General features: G+C 39.6%; 1 protein-coding gene and 1 long non-coding RNA gene across 2 annotated transcripts in view; one reads left to right on the plus strand and one right to left on the minus strand.

Moving 5' to 3' along the window:
• Positions 1-537: 537 nt before the first annotated feature.
• LOC135101859 (uncharacterized) lies at positions 538-10,347 on the minus strand. The gene is made up of 3 exons (XR_010269415.1): positions 10,147-10,347; positions 9,821-9,973; positions 538-1,082 (listed from the first exon to the last, which is right to left on the minus strand). It is a non-coding gene; the product is annotated as an uncharacterized LOC135101859 (long non-coding RNA).
• Positions 10,348-10,816: 469 nt separating this feature from the next.
• Positions 10,817-23,672, plus strand: part of LOC135101858 (dyslexia-associated protein KIAA0319-like protein) — a 33,732-nt gene continuing 20,876 nt past the window's right edge. The window contains 9 exon segments of the mRNA XM_064006140.1: positions 10,817-10,935; positions 11,254-11,482; positions 13,240-13,453; positions 15,739-16,178; positions 16,302-16,493; positions 17,447-17,678; positions 17,856-17,979; positions 19,176-19,280; positions 22,441-22,585. Coding sequence (XP_063862210.1) covers positions 11,296-11,482; positions 13,240-13,453; positions 15,739-16,178; positions 16,302-16,493; positions 17,447-17,678; positions 17,856-17,979; positions 19,176-19,280; positions 22,441-22,585 — 1,639 coding nt within the window. The 5' untranslated portion in view covers positions 10,817-10,935; positions 11,254-11,295.

Here is a 23,672-nt window from a genome sequence, read left to right on the forward strand (position 1 = left end):
CAAGTTGATTTTCTAGTGAATCGGCATTTAGATTTATTTGGTCATCTTAAGATTTCCAAATGAATACACTCTTGATTGGAAATGTCTTAATCTAGACGACAATAAACATAAAGGCAACGTGTCTGTGACAGTCAAAAGTCCAAATTACATAGATCTCCTTCCTAGTTTATGGAAACGGCAATTTTAATAAAAAAAATTGGCAACTCAAGTGTCCTGGCGATAGTAATGCTCTTTATAGCAACTTCCCACAGTTTCCTCATTCCAGCTTCTTGTGGGAATTGGTGGCCCCCGCATTGAGTGGCACATTGAGGGACACAACACAATGGCATCGTTACAAAACTGGTGAAAAAGTTTCCTGTACTCCTTTCCTGTCACTCAAGGATCACCTGAGAGATGTTTGTTTTGGTTCTCGATTACTTTGGCTTGTCGCTCGCTTCGTGAGAGGGATGCTAAAATCCCCCCCCCCCAAAAAAAAAAAAAAAAAAAACTAGAGCCATATATCACGATGTTACTGAGTAGGTTGTGTCATACTATATAGTACAGTGTGTTTTTTATTTTTTTCATTGTCCACATCAATAGTTTTTATACTTGTAATATGCTTTATTTAAGATAATGCTAGCAGTTTACTCAATAATCACACAAAAAATAAATTAATTTGACCACATTCTCTCAATATTATCCATACCGGATATTGAAAAGTCGATGCATCATTTCAATAGTATCATGATGATCAATGTTCTATACATCTTTACACACCTGGGATTTAATACAACAATATTTTAGCTCTCTTTCCTACAATTACATGAGCAGCAACAACATCTAGCGGTTTAGTTCCGAAAACTCCCCATTGTCAGATTTATGGGTCTGTAATTCAGAAGGGTGTATCTTGAGCCCTTCTTCAATATGGAAGTGATCTTGGATTGTTTCCAGGCCTGAGGTAACTTCCCAGTGCTGATAGACTTTTGAAATATCAAAACCAGCAGAACAGCCACAGCTGGACACGATTTCAAAAGTTGCGGGTGCAGACCATCCAGGCCCATCCTGGAAACACGGTGCAGCAATGCGAGTCTGTCATTTGCCATCTGTGGGGACGCAGTTAAAGTTTCAAGTACACCCTCAAATGCGTGATGTGGGGAAGGGAGCATCTGGAACAAGAATGAAGTAGACAGAGCAGCAGTGTGAAGCAAAGGTATCTGCCATCTGGGTATGGTTGGATGTCAGCATACCATTGTTTAACCTGAGAGGCCCAGCTGAAGGTGTGCCAATTTTATTGTTTCTAATATATTGGTGAAAAGCTTTTGGGAATACTGAGAATTTCATGATCAAAGACTTTTCTTGCGAGATTTGCAGATGATGATGATAAAATGGTCAGGCAATCTTTTGTTGACAGTGTTTTACTTTGTAAGACCAATTCTTAAGAGGTTGCTGTTTGTACTGTGTGTGTGTGTGTGTGTGTGTGTGTGTGTAAAATGTATACACTTTCTTTCTATTATATACATATTGAAATGGTTTACATGTGTGTGTGTGTGTGTGTGTGTGTGTGTGTGTGTGTGTGTGTGTGTGTATAATTTCTTAAACCTTACAATAATAAGGAATTGTTTAATTGAGCTATTTTCTCTCTCTCTCTCTCTCTCTCTCTCTCTCTCTCTCTCTCTCTCTCTCTCTCTCTCTCTCTCTCTCACACACACACACATGATTACCCGTACAAGTCATATTAGATTTTTAAATTACCTAGAAAATAATGAATAAATAAATAAATAATAATGATAAAAATAATAATGATAAGAAGAAGAAGAAGAATAATAGTAATAATAATTATAATAATGATAATAATAAACACATTATAGGAATGTTTATTGACATGATGATAGAGAGAGAGAGAGAGAGACTGGAGGAAAGGAAGTAAAATTTGGAGGAAACTTTTCTGATTGAGAGAAAGATGGAGCCACTAGCAACCAGATTAGTGAGTGTATGGTTTGTTTTGAGAAGCAATTCCTTGTATCTTTTGTTGCTGGCAGACAGAGAGGTAGAGGAAACTAAAGATTAAAGAAAACAGAGATATGTGAAGTGCGAGTTGAAGAGAAGAGTGTGTTACTCATGCAATCTTTTCTCTGTCCCTTTATTACAGTGTCTCCCGTGTCTAGTGTATAATACTATAGTGGCAGCGGATTTGTTCATATATCTGAGGAAATCATGTTCCTGAGTGTACTTTGTATCACTGTGATGGCAACAGGCAGGTACTTGAGTTGTCATGAGAGACTCACAGGACAATAGATAGTACAACAATTTATTACAAATACACTGGCATCACACACTTTCTCTCTGTATATATATATTTTTATATTTATAGGTACATTTGTGGGTTCATGATACACAAGGGTGGCAACACACACACACACACACACACACACACGCACACACACACGCATGCACGCACGCACGCACACACACACACACACACACACACACACACACACACACACACACACACACACACACACACACACACACACACAGTCTGAGCTTGACAATCAAGGCACACACAGTCTGTGTTTCCTGAGGTCAAACCAACACTCAGTATGATATGTTTACAAGGAGGGAGCAAACACTGTCCCTCTGCCCGGCCTGCTGCTGTCCCTTCACCACCAGCACTTGGGTCCCCATTCTGAAACCCTCTGCTCTCTCACCTCCACTATTTTCCAAGGTCACAGCCATGATTAGCTAGGTTTTCAAGCGTGTTTTTCTTCTGTTCATGATGTACAAATCTTGTTAACGAGTCACAAGAACCACAAAAAGCACCCTGAGAAACCTGTGTCATTTCAGCAGCTGAAGCCTTTTTAATGTGGTGATGTGGCACAGAAGTGTTTGCAGAATATGGGCTTGTGACACTTGGGCACCTGGGTGTACAGAGCTTACTGTGGTGGGAGGAAGAGAGCACAGAAAGAGGTATTATCCACAGAGCCAGGGGGTTAAGTGAGGTGACAGCTGACGTGCATGTTTGGAGGTAACACTGACACTATTTGGGAGCACCAGAACAGGCAGAGAATGAGCAATGTAGGTGAAGCAAACAGATAGCAAAGTGGCATGCATGTTTGGAGGTAGTAGTATAGTAATGGGTGTGGGAGCAGCAGGAGAGGCAGGCAGTGAGAGATGTACAAGTGTCCTGGCAGGAAACTCACATATTCTCAGAAATGAAAGATCAAATCATTCTAAGTTGGAAATATTCTGTGGTGAAATACTTTTAATGCCATGGCTTAGAAGTTACAGGACATTTAGATATGAATATGCTTAGAACATTTCCCACTCTGAATAACCTGATCTTTCATTGCTGAGAATATGTGGCTTTGTTGCTGGGACACTGTACCCTTCAAGTAAAGGAACAAACAGCCAGGTAACTAGTTTTGTCTTGTGCACCCCGGCCCAGCTTGGCCTTCCAGCCTCCAGTGACACACACACACACACACACACACACACACACACACACACACACACACACACACACACACACACACACACACACACACACATGCACAAGGGATCTGTGCTGCTGTACACATCAGTGCTGGACCCGCTGCCCACAACCCAACATAAAGTTGCTTGCTGGGTGTCACGTCAGTGGTGACTGCACACAACACCATGTCACAGATGGTGATGCTGGTGCTCACATCACTAATGACACATTGCAGCACATTGCACAGGAACACAGTGTAATAAAAAGGGGTGCTGGGCATCACATCAGTAGTGGTGGCACATGACAGCACAAAATAGCACATCACAGAACATCACAGAACACAACACAATACAGTAATACGTATGTTGCTTGGCTTTTTCTCCTATACAAGTTTATTGTGCTGTGCTCACAGACACCACAAAAATATTGCACTTCTCAACACAGAACAGCCACACACAGTAGTATTATCATTGTAGTCATTCTGTACAATGCCTTTCTAGTCAAACTTTTTTTGGTTTTGAAGACTATGGTGAAAGTTGTGTTACATTTTACATATTTTTGCCTCAGAAAGTGCTAGCATTGAGACCCATATTCAGTAATGCCTTGTTCTCTCACCCCAACTCATCTTCAAGGCCACAGAGATAATCAGATTGGTTTTCAAGAATGTTTTTCCTGTTAAGAATGTAGAAATCTTGTTACTCTGTCACTAAAACCATAAAAATGCCCTTAAAAACCCTGTGTAGCTTCAACTAGAGCCTTTTAAAGATAGAGAAGGTGCAGTACAGGATTGTTTTGGAATATGATCATACATCCTGGCATGCACAAAGTTGTCATTGGAGACACAAAGGCCTTGAAAATTATTACATTTGTGTCACTTATTACGTATTTGTGCCTCTGAATATATTGGTGTGATATTAGACATACCCTGGCATGCAGAAATTTGTCACTAGCCAGAGTGACCTGATTATTGCTCTCACATATATTTAAAAAGGAATACCACACTTAAAAAAAGAGAAAAACGTGAGCATTGTTCTGATGCCAGATTGTACTCACTGATAACATTATAAACACACTCTACCTTTGTATTATGAAAACAATGCCAATAAGTTTTCAGTGTGGTTTTTGCTGTCATGTATATAAAAACACTGTGACACTCAAAGGAAGAGAAATGTAAGTGTTTTTCTGACACTAAACCTTACTTTCAAAAGATTTAATGTTTAATGAAATAAACATGATTGATATTGACACTAAAAGGAGAGAAATATGATGCTGTTAGTGAGGGTGATAGATAATTATAGTGATAGTAAGAGTGAACGAGTAAGGGTGAGGGTGAAGTATTAGTGAGGGTGGGAATGAAGAGTGATAGATATCATAGTGAGAGTGAAGGTAGATATTTTAGTGAACTACCAAAAGTAGCTCTCCTTACTGGACTGTTCAAACACAAGCCAGATGAAATGTCATCAAGCCAAGCCCAGCACTAATAGTGACTGTGTACAGTGTCGTAACATACACACACACACACACACACACACACACACACACACACACACACACACACACACACACACACTATAAGCCTCTAGTTAGCATTGACACGCAGCAGACTGTTAAATAATGAAGTTCAGGTGACCACAAAACACACACACACACACACACACACACACACACACACACACATTCATCTACCATTGTTCATAATAAAGGTGTTTCTTAGAGTGAGCAGTGAGAGGTGACCAGAGGCAGCAATGGGCCACCTGAGAAATCATATCAAAAAAGCTAGGAAAGGACTAGATATAGATAGGCAGACAGGCAGGGCAGTTAGTTGTGGGCTGAGCAACAGAGAGCATTGTTTATATCTGCTGGTAGTTACAATAATAACATTTGGGGCCAGTATTCTGAACCACTTTGCTCTCTCTCTCTCTCTCTCTCTCTCTCTCTCTCTCTCTCTCTCTCTCTCTCTCTCTCTCTCTCTCTCTCTCTCTCTCTCTCTCTCTCTCTCTCACCATGACTATTTTCCAAGGGCACAAAGATGATTAGCTAGGTTCTCAAGTGTTTCTCTTGTTGGTGATGTAAAATCTTGTTAATCTCTCTCTAAAAGTAATAAAAACAGACTTGAAAACCCAGGTAGATTCACCATGACTATTTTCAAAGCCCACAGAGATGATTAGCAAGGTTCTCAAGAGTGTTTTTCCTGTTAATAATGTAGAAATCTTGTTAATCTGTCACTAGAACCTTAAAAACATTGTTAAAGTCTCATGCAACTTCAAGTAGAGCCTTTGGAAAGTAGTGGAGGTGCAGCACAGGAGTGTTTCAGAATATAGGCCTAGTTTGTGGTCCATCAATGGTCCAGGGAGGGAGGGAGGGATTCGTTGATGGCAAGTTATCATATATACAGGTACAGGCAGAGGTACAGTCCCATTATGAACAGACACTGATACAAGATTGGTGCAATGTTGGCAATAGTCTCTGTCAAGGTGTTTGGATGTATGGATGTGGGTATTGGGACTTAATGCATCAGGGATTGTGGTGTGGTATGTACAGAGTAGTGTTTGTGGTAGTGGTTGTAGTTGTGGAGTTAGCAGGCAAGGGAGGACTGAGTTAAGGTGTTGTAGAAGGTGTGAGGTGTATTGTATGGGAGAGGAAATGTTGATGTAAGCAGTTAGAGGCTCTGCTGTTACTGCTGCTGCTGTTAAACTTTACGTGTGGGACAGGCAGAAAACACTTACAGGTCTATACATCCTTCAGGACCACATGTGTACTAACATATACATACAAAACTGTATATATACCATACATGGGTACATACAAGCTTTATACAAAGATACTGCACCAAGTATTATAGCCTTCGTAACAACAGTAACATCACTCATCTCCTGAAGTGAAAGTGAGATGCCTTGCCCTTTTGTGACTTGCTGACCACCACCACCAAAATTCACATAGGAAAACTATGCCCTTGTTATTGTTAGCCTTCAGTAAACACACACACACACACACACACACACACACACACACACACACACACACACACACACACACACACACACACACACACACACACACACACACACACACACACACACAGAAGCGCGAACAAATAGAATGAATTCAGTGAAGACGTTGTCAATGCCATAACTGTCCATGCTTTTAAGACCAAACTGGATAGATATAGAGACGGGATACTATGAGATTACTCCCCTCCCGTAAACCACAACTAGGTAAACACACACACACACACACACAGAAAGAGCAATGCATTAAAATCATTTATAGTTTATACATCCACAGAATCACACACATGTAGAGAGGTATGAACATTTTATATAATTTCAAGAATGTATGTACAAAAAACAATCTAGGAAGGAATTAGCCATGGGAAAGTTTACCTTAATAAGAAAGCAAAGCAAAAATGTCTCCACTGATAGAAATATATATATAAGAATTGAGTAAAATGGAAGTGTGTGGCTAGCTGTAGTGTGTCTAAGCTCCTGGGGTGCAGCAGGTTGGTCCACAAGGCTGTCCCTTTCCACCAGGGGCCAACAGGGTTGGTGTGTGTGTGTGTGTGTGTGTGTGTGTGTGTGTGTGTGTGTGTGTGTGTGTGTGTGTGTGTGTGATGCTTTGCTTGAGCTTGCCAGGTATATAGATAGATAGACATATAGATAGACTACCGCTACTGCTATTCTCCACCAGGAACCAACATGGCTGCAAGTATAAATGATGTCATTCACCTATGGTCGTCTGCTGGTCACCCAGCCAGCCATTACCCTATGGAAAGAGCTCAGAGCTTATAGTGACCGATCTTTGGGTAGGACTGAGACCACTCACACACCACACACCAGGACAGCAAGGTAACAACCCCTCGGGTTACATCCCGTACCTACTTGCTGCAAGGTGAACAGGGGCTACACATTAAGAGGCTCACCCATTTGGCTTGCTGCACCTTGGATTTGAACCCGGGCCTTCTTGAGTGTGAGCTGAGCATGCTAATCACTACACTACATGGTGTGTGTGTGTGTGTGTGTGTGTGTGTGTGTGTGTGTGTGTGTGTGTGTGTGTGTGTGTGTGCTACTTTGTTTAAGCTAGCCAGGTACATAGATAAATAGATAGATAGACTACCATGTGTGTGTGTGTGTGTGTGTGTGTGTGTGTGTGTGTGTGTGTGTGTGTGTGTGTGTGTGTGTGTGTGTGTGTGTAGTCTGTAGTGCCTTGTCTGGGCTGTTCTGTGTGATATTGCTGGCCTGGTATATTAAAGAGAAGCAAGATAGATTCATGGACAAGGCGGATGAAGTGGTGCTAGTGGTACTGATGTATACAAGTGATGGTTACAAAGTTTATGAGGCACATCAGAAGCTCAAAATTGTTGTAAGGAACTGGCAACATTATGTTGACAAACTGTGGATGGAGGCAAGACTGGGAAAGGATGTAATGTTGTGTAGTGAAGTATTGGAGTACCTGTCTGCACTGGAATATGATGGAATGTGAGGCAAACAATGATGGATAGATGCACAGATAGATAGATTACTAGAGAGAGAAAAAAATAGAGAGAGGGAAATCTAGGAAAGATATATAGATAGATTACTAGAGAGAGAGAGAGAGAGAGAGAGAGAGAGAGAGAGAGAGAGAGAGAGAGAGAGAGAGAGAGAGAGAGAGAGAGAGAGAGATGATAAAGATAGATAGATAACTAGAGAGAGAGAGAGAGAGAGAGAGAGAGAGAGAGAGAGAGAGAGAGAGAGAGAGAGATCTAATAATGCTGTTCAAATAAGTAGATAATATAAAACACTTCAGAGGAACAGTGATCATGAAAGAGCAATAATGAATGATAACAAGCAAACCAGAAACAATTGATGCATGAATATTGTTCAAATATCAAGCTTCTCATGAGTATGCTGTGCAGTTTGGAGTGGAGCTTGAATAGGTAGACAATACACAGGAGAATAGAAAAATACATTATGAGAGGACAGTGTGAACTCAAAACACACACACCTACACACACACACACACACACACACACACACACACACACACACACACACACACACACACCACAACTTTAGGGCATCACCACCACTACCACTACCACAGAACAAAGCTAGTATATCAGTCAGTGGTATTTTTTTATTCTTGTTATTTATTTATTTATTTATTTACTCATTTATTTATTATTATTTTTGTATCCAGTGCATCCACCTTCACTTCAGAAAACAAGGACACTGCTTATGTGGCTTGTTTATCTTATATATTTTTGGCAAGACATAAATTTGCAGTAAAACCTACAGATACATGCAAGTCTGTCTGTCTGTCTATACATATGTATGTATAAGTAGAGTTATGTTTACCACAGCAAGAGAGAGAGAGAGAGAGAGAGAGAGAGAGAGAGAGAGAGAGAGAGAGAGAGAGATGTGCATGTATATCTGTAACAATAGCAAGTGTGATGATCTCCCAGTATGGTTTAATGAGGTTCATAATCTTAAATGCTTCACTGCCCCATGGTGACAACTTTTCACAGACCACAGAGATGATTATCTAGGTTCTCAGGGGTGTTTTTCCAATACAGACAGAATCATTATCAAATTATCACAGGAATCATTGTGACACCCTTGACAACTCTGTTAACTTTCCTAGTAGTTTGTTAACTAACTTTTTACTGCTGTTGTCATCATTTCTATTAATATTGATAAAAACACAAGAGCACAAGGGTTGCTACAGGAAGCCATCAGGCTTACATTTGGTGGTCCTTGTACAAAACGTGCTTACTTACTTTCACCTATTATCCTCATCCATAAATTTGGCTGATCCACTTCTAAAGCTCCTTAATGACTCAGTCCTAACTGAGGGTTAGGTTAAGTTTGCTTAAACACACACACACACACACACACACACACACATTACCTAGAGAGAAAAAAATACGAATAAGAAAAAAATGCTTACACTTACATTACGCACAAACAAACAAACACACACACACACACACACACACACACACACACACACACACACACACACACACACACACACACACACACACACACACACACGTACATTTTCAGTTTGTTAACTGCCTAAATAATAAACCGTTTATTATTATTATTATTATTATTATTATTATTATTATTATTATTATTATTATTATTATTATTATTATTATTACACACACCTGTAGTTCAAGAGATTAGGTTAAGTTTACTTAAACACACACACACACACACACACACACACACACACACACACATTATCTAGAGAGAGAAAAAAATACGAATAAGAAAAAATGCTTACACTTACATTACGCACTAACAAACAAACAAACAAACACACACACACACACACACACACACACACACACACACACACACACACACACACACACACACACACCTGTAATCAAAGAGGGTACCACGGGACTTCTTGTTCTTCCTCGCCAGCATTTGGTTGACCTTCCCAGTCCGAAAATCGAAGAAGGAAAGGTCAACAGTGTCACCGAGGTAGCGGGTCAACTGGGGCTTGCTTCGGAACTTCTTGCCATTGGGGCTGAGAGAGAGAGAGAGAGAGAGAGAGAGAGAGAGAGAGAGAGAGAGAGAAAAAGTTTTGTAATTTTTTTTAATTATTTCGTAGATTTTTGGTGTTTTGGTTTTATTTGTCAGAGAGAGAGAGAGGGAGGGAAACATAAACACAAACACACACTTAACTGTAATAATACACACCTACTTTACCGCAAGTCAACCCAGTTTTCCTCAGCACTTCCTCTCTTTTCCAGCCGCGCGGGAGGGCAGAACACTCATAGCGCCTTTTTTTTCTATCTGCACCGACATCGTGTGAGGGCGAGGGAGAGGGAGAGGGAGGGAGTCACAGAACTTGCCGTCTGTGAACGAGTAACAATGAAGAAATTACTGGCGGTCTCTCTCTCTCTCTCTCTCTCTCTCTCTACATATATATATATATATATATATATATATATATATATATATATATATATATATATATATATATATATATATATATATATATATATATATATATATATATATATATATATATATATATATATATATATATATATATATATATATATATATATATATATATACAAAATTATGGAATTTCGACCAAAATTATCTTTCATAATCTCTACTAAAGGCAATCGCAGCATGAATTTTTATTTGCTTTTGTATATAGTACTAAAAAAAATGTTAACTGCCACATTATGAGATTTCTTTTTCTCGGTCAATAGCTAGTTATTTTTATTTCCCTCAATAGATTCCTCTCGTTTGGAATCGAAATTTCCCTCAGGCTGGGAAATACTGGTGTAGAGAGATGAATGAAAGAATGATTGAGAATAGTTTCTGGAAATAATGTAGCGTGCCATGTGTAGGAACAATTAGTGTGAAGGCTTGTTTAGTCTGTTTTTCTTCATGATGTGCCAATCCAAAGGCCTGTCAGGAGTGATCCCGCGCCACCTGTAGCACCAAGATTAAGATCAAGATTAAAACCAGGTCGGTACTTCACAAATTTCTGACATAACCTACCATTAGTTGTTAAAAATCCGCTTTTAACGTGGATATTGAACCTTCCGACAAAGACAGCAGTAATCAGAGGTGCTTATTAATAGGTCTTGATGGATCTATTAATAATCTGAGATATAGGAAAATAGCCCGTCTTAGGATTGTCTGGTTATTGGTATTGTCTATAGAAAGCTTGACAAGAAACAATAAATTTACGGTTATAGGTATGTATGCTTTATATAGGCACTGTTGTGTCTAGGCTGAATAACTTATTGCAGCTTCCCTTTTTGTTGTTATGTTTCCTTACAGGTGCAGTGAAGCTGTGTCAGTGGCCAAGATAAAGGCCATACCATGAGTAATAACCACCGCGCCAGTGCCAACTTGACAGCTGTTGTTACTTTACTGTCTCTGGCGCTGATTGCATTGCCGTGTGCTAGTCATTCACTGGACTCCATCTTGGTGAAGGCACTACACTTATCTTGCCCTCAGTTAGATCCGGAGGTGCATCATGGATTGGGAGTGGCTGAGGATATAACAGGTATGCAGGTTCATGCCCACTCCCTACCATTGTCTTGACCTTAGGAAAGAGTTATCATAAAACTTGTTGGAATAGCACAAACAAGGAATATTCAGGACTGTAAAACCACGTGATGTTTTATATGTAACGTGAAACAAGATTCAAATGCAGTTTAATACAGTGCACCCATGGCACTTACTATCACACTCAATTTGTAGTTCATATCATTTGGAGCATTTCAAATGGTTACACCATGTGGCGCAAATAACAAACAACTCGCAAAAGAATTTTCAAAATTTATCTTGATTTCCTCACTTGTTCCTCTATCCTCCGCTGGATAAATCAGTACTGCTTGTGTTATTATGTTGGTATGTGGGTACTGTGACTGCATTATGTTGCCACAGTAACTAGTCCCCTGGCAGGTATTATATTCACTATTGTATGAAAGGCAGCATGGGGGGCGGTAGCAGCTACGTCAGTTCTGCCTTCACCATAGTGGTAAACAGGTGCATGGATATTGATTTGTGTCTGCTGGACTTTTTCTTGTGCTACTCTGGGAAACCCAAGGATCTGTACATCTTGATTTTGTGAGTAATATTGGGTTAGGTTAGTATCCATAAGGGGGGTCCACAGGGATGCAAAGCCCTCTGGCTAGTTTAGGTTAGGCTAGGTAATGTTAGATTCAGTTAGGTTAGGTTATGTTAGAATTTTTAAGGAGGGTCCAAGGAGAGCAAAGCAACAGCTAGTTTAGGTTAGGTTAGGTAATGTTAGATTAGTGACCTTAAGGGTGGGGTCCAGAGGGAACAAAGCCCTATGGTTAGGTTAGATTGGTTAGGTTAGGTTAGAATAACCTAGAAATTTCTTGTTTCAAAATATGTTGTTTATTGTCCTTAGACTTTTCAGAAATGTCAAAAATGCTTAATTTTGGCTTTCCTCACTCAAAGACCCCACTTTCCACAAGGTCCCCAAGCTTATTGGTGATAGGGGAAGAAAAAAAATAGGGTATATTGTGTTAAACTGCAATTTTACCAAAATTCTAAGTTTACTTTTAATCATGATCTGTTTAGCCAAAAATAACCCAGAAAGAAGCAAAATAATAGTTTATGAAATGGAAAACTTAATACAAAAAGTAAATAGATGAAAGTAAGTAGATAAAAGTTTTAATTGATACCCGATGATTTTAAGACTTTTTTTTTCTCTTTTTTCAAGTCCCCAAAAACGGCACAAATGAAAAATATGTACTAAAATGGCGTGAAAAGTATTATCTGACTTTACTAAATGGTGACCTAAACTGTGACAGAGAAATAATCTGGAGCAGTGGAGAACAAATAAGTGCAGTTGTCTTTATACTTGTAAATCAGAGTATTTAGCAGCTTTATAAATATGAAAATTGAAGAAAAATATATTTATCTGATTGTCATCTACTTGTGGCAATATTTCGTATTAGTGTGCTCAGTCATAACTCATTAATTAGAAAGTATAAGGAAATAAAATATAATATAAATGATATTACAAAAGAAAGTGGAAGCACCCTGCACATCACTCACTTGGCCAACATTCAAATCACTCTAGCTAAAAACTTTGCAAGAGCTGAATGGTTGTGCTGTATACTGTTGGATAGCAAATTTCATTCTGTGTTCAGTGGTATGTGTCTGCTCTTGTTGAGAAAGCAGAAGTTGGTCAGACTGTGGAACAAAAGGCAAAATTCTTTAATCTAGAAAAGAAAATGTAGGTAATTCTTCACACTTCTAATGAGGTTATTTATGTGTTATTTACAGAGAAAAGAGAAGTGGTAGGCAGTGCACAAGACTTGAATGCCTGTGTAAGTGCCTGCTGCAGCAGAGCCAAGTGTGGCATTGCAGTCCTACAAGGGGAAGTATGCCTAGCCCTTGAGTGTCATAGCATTGATGCCTGCCACTTGAGGTCTGCCAGTGGGTCGCTGGCTGTGGTGGTGCAGCCAGCTGGTGATGCTGATTGGGTGCTTCCACCCAGGTAGGCCATGTTGCTTTGTATTTATTTTGATGTGTCTGTTATTGACTCATACTTCGGTTTAATAATGAGTAACTGCCTTCATCAGGAGGAATTTAGGGTTTATGAGTCTAAGCTATTTGACAACCCCACAGACAGCACCTGAGCCTTCCTCAAACTCATGCACTTTACATTTCTGCCTGAAATGCTAAGATTGTTCTTCAACTACCCATGAAAACTATCACCAATAGAATATTTAAACATCTTTACATATCTGACTTCCCTCTCATGACTTATGGCACTAATAACTTTTTTTTTTATATCTCTCTCCTCTGTTTAAACCTGATGGCATTACTGTCATCTCATCTATCTTTAAAGCTAAATTCTTCACTAAGACCCTTGTTAAAAATTCAACTCTGTCTTCTATCAAGATTCTTCCTAATGATGTTTTTCATGCTGGCCTTAACTTTTGGAAGGCTTATTGGTCCAATAGGGTTCCTTCTATTGTCCTCCAAAACTGTGCCTCTGTGCTTGCACCTTATCAGATCAAACTCTTTCAACTCTATCAACTTCTACCTTTCCTTCTTGGTGGAAGTTTGCCTACATTCAGTCTTTAATTGCTGTAATCCTCCAAACTGTCAGCCTATTGCTTTCATTTCCTGTTTTCTAAAGTTTTTAATGATTTCTCAGCTGGAAGATTCATAAATATCTATCACTACACAATCTTATAGGTATCTGATCATCAGTATAGATTATGTCATGGTCATTCTACTGGCAACCTGGCCTTTCTCGCTGAATCTTAGAGGTCACCCTGATTTCAGATTTTTTTTTTTTTTTTTTTTTTTGCTTAACTCACTTTTGTCATAGAGCGCTCTCTCTCTCTCTCTCTCTCTCTCTCTCTCTCTCTCTCTCTCTCTCTCTCTCTCTCTCTCTCTCTCTCTCTCTCTCTCTCTCTCTCTCTCTCTCTCCTCTCTCTCTCTCTCTCTCTCTCTCCTCTCTCTCTCTCTCTCTCTCTCTCTCTCTCTCTCTCTCTCAGATGCTGAGCTGCCTTCCCTCTATGTCCCCTTCACCCTTCTTTTTCCTCCTTCCCACTCTAGGATTTTAGTTGTTATTGTTGTCATTGTTTTTATTATTGTGTGTGTGTGTGTGTGTGTGTGTGTGTGTGTGTGTGTGTGTGTGTGTGTGTGTGTGTGTGTGTGTGTGTATATATATATATATATATATATATATATATATATATATATATATATATATATATATATATATATATATATATATATATATATATATATATATCTTAGCTGAAAGTAACTAGTGGTGTCCCACAGGGGTCAGCATTGGGACCAATAATGTTTGTAATGTATGTGAATGACATAAATGAAAAAAAAATAGACAGTTTATGAACTTATTTGCAGATGATGCTAAGCTGATGAGAAGGGTAGAAAATGTAAATGACTGTATGGTATTGGAAGATGATTTAAATAAGATAAATAGATGGAGTGAATCTTGGCAAATGGAATTCAATTTAAGTAAATGTAAAGTAATGGAGTTTGGTAAGAGTAAGAAAAGAATACAATATCATTATGAGATGGATGGTGTGAAGTTACAGAAATCAAAAGAGGAAGTGGATTTGGGAGTAACAGTTACTGAAAATATGAATCTGGACAGACACATTGATAAAATTACTGGAGAGACGATGAATTTGTTAAAAAGAATAAGAATGGCATTCTCATATTTAGATGAAGGAACGATAAAAAAAGTTGATTTCCATGATAAGACCAAGACTGGAATATGCAGCAGTGGTGTGGTCTCCTCATATAAAGAGGAATATTATAAAATTAGAGAGTACAAAGAGCAGTCTCTAAGATGATTCCGGAGTTGGGTAAGTCGACCTATGAAGAGAGATTAAGAATGTTGGAAATTCCTATCCTTAAAAATAGGAGAGAGACACGGGATTTAATAAATATCTATAGAATGATAAATTGTATGGAAAATGTGGACAAAGAATGTTTTATAAATTTAGACACACAGAGTACAAGGCGACACAGTAAGAAGTTCAAGAAAGTTAACCATAGAAGAGACATCAAAAAGTATAGTTTTCCTCACAGAAGTGTGAACAAATGGAATGAACTCAGTGAAGACGTTGTCAGTGCCATAACTGTCCACGCTTTTAAGACCAAACTAGATAGATATAATGGGATACTATGAGATTACTCCCCTCCCGTAAATCACAACTAGGTAAATACAATTAGATAAAATACACACACATGCATACATACCAGCTTATTTTATGACCTTTTTTGTTTCAGTACCAATGAAACCCATGTGGAATCCAAGGAAGATGTGAAGATCAACAGAACTGCACGTTTAATGGACTTGAGATGTGAAATAGGATTGAATGATTGTGGTCAGCATGGTGTTTGTGAGCCATTGGGAGACCATCACAAGAATGGCCATTGCCGCTGTAAGGGTGGCTACTACTGGGAGGCTGCAGTGGGAGACTGTGTAGTTAATTCCACAGGAAACTCCAGTGCAGAAGGAATTCATGCTACCACACCCACTCTCTCCAACACATTTGCTCTTCCGAATACTTCAAGTGCACCACAGACACCTCCTCCTGAGAAGAATACATCATCCAAGCCACAGGTAGAGAAGTTGGTAGTGAATATTAATAACAAGACTGTAGAACTTGCTGAGGGAAGCAGTATCTATGAAAGCAAGGTGACTCTTTCAGCCTATGCTATTGGAGGTGAGTTCTGTCCCCATACACAAAAGTTAAATGTTTATTATTGTAACTTTCTCTTACCAGCTGAGGATAAACACTGTTGATAACAGGATTATCCAAGTAACTGACAATTTGGTATCTCTTTAGGTGATTCTGATTGCAAATATGAGTGGATGCTGCTGCAAAGACCTAAGAGTGATGACACAGGGTCTGTGAGTGACTTACGGAGTCAAACCATCACTCTGATGCATCTCAGCCAGGGTGTATATGTCTTCAAAGTGGAGGTGACAGCAGCAGGTGCACATGGCGAGGCAGTGGGCAATGTGACTGTCAAACCAGGTGATACCTCTTGTTTTGGATACCTTTCTCATATATTTTTAACCCTTGTGTCTCTGACTTTATATTTCTGTCTATAGGAGCATGGAAATCAGAATAGTGTCAGACGCAGTGTCATGCAAAATGTAAATTTTCCATGTTTTTTGTCTTCCAAATTTTCACCTGTCATGAATATGCCAAGTCTTTGTGTGGGTTGTAGACTTGTGTTTTTCTATTGTTACTGCACCAGCTGCTACTTAAAAAGTTTGAGATGGTGTTAAGACTTTATCATATGGGTATTAAAGAAAGTTTTCAGAACTTTTACCATATAGCTATTAAAGAAAGTTTTGAGAACTTTAGATGGAGAAGGGCAGAAATTATGAAATGTGAATGGACTGGATTGGATGGATACTAACACCGTATCCTTTGTGCAGCTTAAAAGGTTAACAAAAGGGAATTAGAAGGACTGAAAACCCCTTCACCTGTATTTTTCATTTCTTTCTAATTAAATTGATCCATCTTCCTTTAAGTTGAATCTTAGTCTGGCATCTTTTTTATCTATTTATTCATTTATTTATTTATTTTTTTTTTTTATGTAGGAGGGGCATGGACCAAGGGCACACACACACACACACACACACACACACACACACACACACACACACACACACACACACACACACACACACACACACACACACACACACACACACACACACACACACACCATACACACAAAAAAAAAAAAAAAAAAAAAAAAAAAAAAAATTGAAGTTTGAATAGTTATGATATAGAATGGCTGTTTTAACATGACAAGGAAATGTTCTTAATTGTTCATTGTAAACTATTAAAAAAAAAAATGAGGTTTGGATAGTTATGATACAGAATGGCTGTTTTAACATGACAAGGAAATGTTCTAAATTGTTCACTTTAAAGTAATATGGTGAGTTGGTGGTTCACAATTCATTGCATTCCAGCCCAGCACACCAATCAACCTCCGAAGGCCATCATTGTTGCCCCCTCACAAGCTATAAAGCTGCCTACCTCAGGTGTCATTATTGATGGCTCAACCAGTACAGATGATGATGGGATTGAGTCCTTTGCCTGGGAAGTGGTGACTGCACCACTTGGCTACAAGCTGAAGAACTCAGAGCAAGCTAGTCCCACATTGCAGCTTACTGACCTCATTGCTGGCAACTATACTATCATGTATGTTTAGTGCAGTTACATGCATTAGTATAGGTTCATGTATCTTGTCACTTGGCATTATGTTGAATGAGTATCCAGTATTTCTGGTTGTTTTTTGTGCCTGGAATTTGTTGACATATAGTGCACACACACAAACCTGCATGTATTGTGGTATCAAGACAAAGTCTGCTCCTGTAGGCTGCGAGTCAAGGACAAGGAGGGGCTGGAAGGCAATGCCACAACCTTACTCACTGTAATTAAGGAGACAGACTACCCACCCACTGCCAATGCTGGAGGGGACCAGATTATCTACCTTCCTCAGGTGAGTTCAGATGTAGTGTTCTGTCATAAACATGCAGTATCAGAAACAGTTGAAGAAATTTTAAGAAAATTTACCTATTTGTATTTATGAAACTGACATTCCCTGTGATGGAAGACAACGAAGACAAGGTGCTCACCTACACATTCACTCTCATTATCTCATCCACAAACATTCCCTTACATGTTAGCCTCAGCTGAACAGCTTACGAGTCTTCATCAGAGTTCATTCTTCATTTGTGAGGGTGATGCTTGCTGGAAAGAAAATATTTATCATTAACTTGTCATAACTCATCGGCTGGCTGTTGACTTTCTGTTTACTATTCAAGGAAGATGTGCATGCCTGACCTAGATGTGCTCACTTTTAATGGATAATGACTGTGGGTGCGAGGAATAGAGAAAGGGTGGTAGTGTATGCTTTTGTTTGAATTTTTATTTTATTTTTACTTTTATTTATTTATTTATTTATTTATTTATTTATTTATTTATTTATTTATTTTTTTTTTTTTTATGTAGGAGAAGCACCTGCCAAAGGCAACAAAATTTATAAGAAAAAAAGGCCCACTGAGGTGCAAATAGAGTCAAAAGTAGTCATCAAAAATTAAAGGACTGTACTGAAAAGTGGATTCATCATGGTACCTTGTTGATACTGTATGTATGGGGACTTTAGTTTGCTGCTCTTCTTTAAGGGGAAGTCAGTCTGGTATATCTGGTAAATTACCTGTGTGTTATCATTCATATTTTTGTGGGGTACTGTAAACCTCCAAACCTTGTAGAAATCATGATTAAATAATTCACAATTTCACCAGTAGACATCCAGGTCAACACATCCCACCATGGAAACCTGCCCAGCCCAGCCATTGTGTCTGTTGCCTGTGGTATTTCATACCACAGCTAAACAATGTATCAAAATGCATATGTGCATAGAGCATTTTTGTCTTGGATTAACCTGTACTTTCATCTGTAGAAATATCTGCAGAAATTTGTGCTACACCTAGTAGATAGAGATATATGCCAGTAGTATTAGCAGTATAATAAAGTAGTAGTAATACAATTAACCAGTTTCTAAATTATGACTGCACTTATCTATATATTTTAGTTATATTTTTTTTTCCTGACATAATTTCTAACAGAGAGAAAAAGTAGATATAAAAGAATATACTGATTACTATCTGAGTGATGCTTGTTTTGGTTCCCCAGACAGAGACAATCCTGTATGGCAACATGAGCACAGATGACCATGGCATTGAGGAGTGGGAGTGGACCAAGGGGCCAAAAGATTCAGGGAAGGCAGTAGACATGCAGGTGTGATGATGGTGTTGTCTTGGTGATGGTAGAGATGTCATGCCACTTTCTGAAGAAGACACCTATACATTATGATTTTATCATGTCTATACCTCTTTTAATTTTAAATCCTGTCTTGCTGGATCATCTTTTCAGATTCTTCTCTTTTGGTTACCTATTATATAATATTCATAATCAGTCTTACCAGTCTGTTGTACCAGTTATTAAATTTTAGCTGTTCACCTTCAGATATCTTTCACTTGACTTATTGAAATCTAAATAATTTCCTTCTCTAGCTAAAACAGCTTCTATGAAGTTAGGCGTTCTGAGACGTCTCCACCAGTTTTTCTCACCCCCCCCAGCTGCTAACTCTGTACAAGGGCCTTATCCGTCCATGTATGGAGTATGTCTGGGGGGGTTCCACTCATATTGCTCTTCTAGACAGGGTGGAATCAAAAGCTTTATGTCTCATCAACTCCTCTCCTCTAACTGACTGTCTACAGCCTCTCTCTCATTGCCACAATGTTGCATCTCTAGCTGTCTTCTACTGCTATTTTCATGCTAACTGCTCTTTTGATCTTGCTAACTGCATGCCTTCCCTCCTCCCGTGGCCTTGCTGCACAAGACTTTCTTCTCTCTCACCCCTATTCTGTCCACCTCTCTAACACAAGAGTTAACCAGTATTCTCAATCCCTTTCTCTGGTAAACTCTGGAACTCCCTGCCTGCTTCTGTATTTCCACCTTCCTATGACTTGAATTCCTTCAAGAGGGAGGTTTCAAGACACTTATCCTTCAATTTTTGACTACCACTTTGGACCCTTTTACGGGACTGGCATTTCAGTGGGCTTTTTTTTTTTTTAGTGGATTTTTGTTGCCTTTGGTCAGTGTCCCTCCTATAAAAAAAATATATATATATATATATATATATATATATATATATATATATATATATATATATATATATATATATATATATATATATATATATATATATATATATATATATATATATATATATATATATATATATATTCTTCCCATGCCCCCTCATCTCTCTCTCTCTCTCTCTCTCTCTCTCTCTCTCTCTCTCTCTCTCTCTCTCTCTCTCTCTCTCTCTCTCTCTCTCTCTCTCTCTCTCTCTCTCTCTCTCTCTCTCTCTCATATGTGGTACCAAGTCATTTCTGTTTATTCTTTGTGTGTGTAATAATAATAATAATAATAATAATAATAAACGGTTTATTATTTAGGCAGTTGACAAACTGAAAATGTACTTAGGGGATGGGGAAAAACTTAACATTAATCCTAAAGGTAAGTCTAATCTAGGAGGGAAATACTATTGATTGATGGCTCGCACCATGGTGGGAATTGCACTGAGTCTGTACCGGTCCATGCGCGGCGCCTTCAGGGGTGTTATTTTGTTGTGGTGTCTGGTGGCACGGACAGGGCGAGGCGCATCGGGCGGCAGCATGTTTCTGAGACGCGGATGATGCAGTAGTCCCCTCCCAAACTTCTCCAGAGCCTTTCGGTGCCTGGTGGATATTCTGGACAGACTCAGGGTGGTCAGGGCTTCTTCATTGGTGGTGTATGCAGGGCCAAGGATGACCCTGCACGCCCTTTTCTGCACACTCTCTAGCTGTAACTGTTGAGTGTGTGTGAGGGAGGAGGACCACGCTGGGGAGGCGTACATGAGTTTGGGGAGGATGAAGGTAAGGTACACCCCCCTTAACTCATCTGTCGCCGTCCCCAGCGACCTGAGTCTGCGCAGCATGTACAGCCTGTAGGTAGCTGATCTCACGGTGCTGGCGACATGCTGCTTCCAGGTCAGCTGGTCGTCCACCGTGACTCCGAGAATCTTGGCACATTGGACCACCTGGAGGGGGTGAGGGCCCACTGTGAGCCGGGGAGGGGGCACTAGTACAGAGGAGGTACAGAAATGCATCACCACAGTTTTGCTGTGGTTGATGGTCATCCTGCTCTCCTCTGTCCACGTCTGCAGTCGCTCCAGAATTGCTTGCAGTGGCGAGTAGTCCGGGTTCTTGGTGGAAACTGGGACGCCCACGGTGCAGTCGTCCACATAATTCCAGCGATGGGGGGTGTCGGTGAGGGCGTCGTTGATGAGGAGGAGGAAGCATAGAGGACCCATCTTGGTCCCCTGGGGGACTCCACATGTCAGCTGTTGGAAATTAGAGACAGAGCCCTGATAGCAAACGGCCTGACGTCTCCCTGTGAGGAAGTCGGCTAGCCACGCTATCAGATTAGGAGGGAGACCCAGACTTACTGCCTTGCTGATGACAACAGTGTGATCAACAAGATCAAAGACTTTTTTGAAGTCCACAAAAGCAACAGCTAGAGAGGTGTTTCGCTTGTCCAGGTGGCTGTGGATGAATTCAAGGAAGCTGGTCAGGTAATGTGAGGTGGAGGTGGCTTTAATATTTTCGAATTGTCTGATATCCACGGTGTCACAAATTTTGGTGTATGCCCAGTCATATACAAAATCTTCACAAATAAGGCTAGGGATGGGAGTGATAGAGACTGGCCTGAGGTCATTGAGTGACTGAGGACTGGAAGTTTTGGGGATGGGGGTGACGTAAGATATCTTCCAGTCCTCGGGGCAAGAGTGTTGGGAGAGTGAGGCGTTTATTATGGAGCATAGCGGTGTTGCTAGCTCTACAGCAAATTCCTTGTAAATTTTTATAGGAAGGTCAGTGGGTGTGGTGGATCTTGGTTTAAATTTAAGCATTCTCTTAAAAACATCCATCGCCTGGACAGTGTGTGGAGGGGAGGGAGCGGGAAGATAGGCAGGAAGCGGAGTGGTGTGGAGGGGAGGAAAGGTTTGACAGATAGCAGCAAAGTGATCGTTCATCTCCTGAGCCGCAAGATTAGCAGGAAGGTGTGAGGTGTAAGGAAGAGATGAAGTGTGCTTTTGTAAGCCACACAAAGCTTTGATCTTAGCGTACCACTGTCTGTTGTTGGTCAGCTTGAGGTGGTGTATCTTGTCTGGGTAATAGCTTGCCTTTGCAAGCTTTGTGTGTGTGTGTGTGTGTGTGTGTGTGTGTGTGTGTGTGTGTGTAAGTAAGGTGTTGGTGTTGTACTAGTTTTCAATTTTCTGTTTTTATGCTTATTTACCTGTGTAACTAAATGTCCGTTAGTGTGTCTGTTTAAGCTGTCTCTGCCCCACCAGGACACACGCACAGCATTTCTTCACCTGAGCAATCTGGAGGAGGGACACTACCAGTTTATCCTACGAGTCACTGACGGCCTCCATCAATCCTCCAACACTTCAGTGTCTGTGTATGTCCAACAGCCCAACCTGGCTGCTCCTAAAGGTGTGTGTGTGTGTGTGTGTGTGTGTGTGTGTGTGTGTGTGTGTGTGTGTTTACATAGTTGTGACATGTGAGAAAGAAGCTGTGCTCATACTCTTGCCTCTGTATCTACTATTATGCAACTTGGTCTTGAAGTTATGAATAGTCATTGCTTGCACCACATCCTTATCTAGACAGTTCCATGTGTCAACCACCCTCTGCAGAAAACTATTCTTTTTGATATTTCTTCTACAAGTTTCCTTTTTCAGCTTCTTTCGTGTCCCCAAGCGTCCCTTGTATCCCATGTCATAATATCATTTCTATTTAGCTTTTCCAATCCTTCCATTAGTCTGTATATGACAATTAAGTCTCCTCTCTCCCTTCTGTGTTCCAATGTTGGAAGGTTTAGTTTCCTAGTCTCTTTTCATATTGCTTAAGCTTGGGACCATCTTGGTTGCTGCTCTTTGTATCTTCTCCAATTTCCTGACATTTCTTTAAACTAACCCTGTCAATCTTACTATTCTGTCCAAATATATCTTGTATCTTCCAGCATAGTATCATAGTCTTCTTTCCTCCATGAGGTCATCTTAAATGGAAAATATACTACAAGAGCCTTTAACCCTTTTCTGCCTTTCTTATCTTCACACCAATCATTTCCACATTTTCTTCTCCAAAAATTACTTCTTCCACTTGTAGCTCTTTTCTTGCCAATATCATTACTCCACCACTGTTTATATTCTCTATTTTTCATCCATGTGTATTTTCCTTCCCAATATTAACTGCAGTAATTTCATCACTTAATTTAGTTTCTGCTATCTTCCGTAATGTCAGGCTTATTTTTTCTTAAGAAATCATTTACCTCTTCTTGCACTGATATTGTCCCATTGATGTTAGTGTAAGCTATCTTTAGCTCTTTTAACTTTTCATCCTGTTTCCTATGTACCATTTCTGTACTTTCATGTATATTACTTTCCAATAGAATTATTTTTTCTCTTCCATGGTTTGTCATCCATTTTTTTCTTTCACCTCATTCAACTTATCATTTATTTTCTTTCCTCCTTGTTTGTGTCTTTTCTTATCCACATCTGTTTATAATTCTTTTGTTTTGATA

The sequence above is a fragment of the Scylla paramamosain genome, chromosome 7, assembly GCF_035594125.1.
Source record: "Scylla paramamosain isolate STU-SP2022 chromosome 7, ASM3559412v1, whole genome shotgun sequence".
Classification (NCBI taxonomy): domain Eukaryota; kingdom Metazoa; phylum Arthropoda; class Malacostraca; order Decapoda; family Portunidae; genus Scylla; species Scylla paramamosain.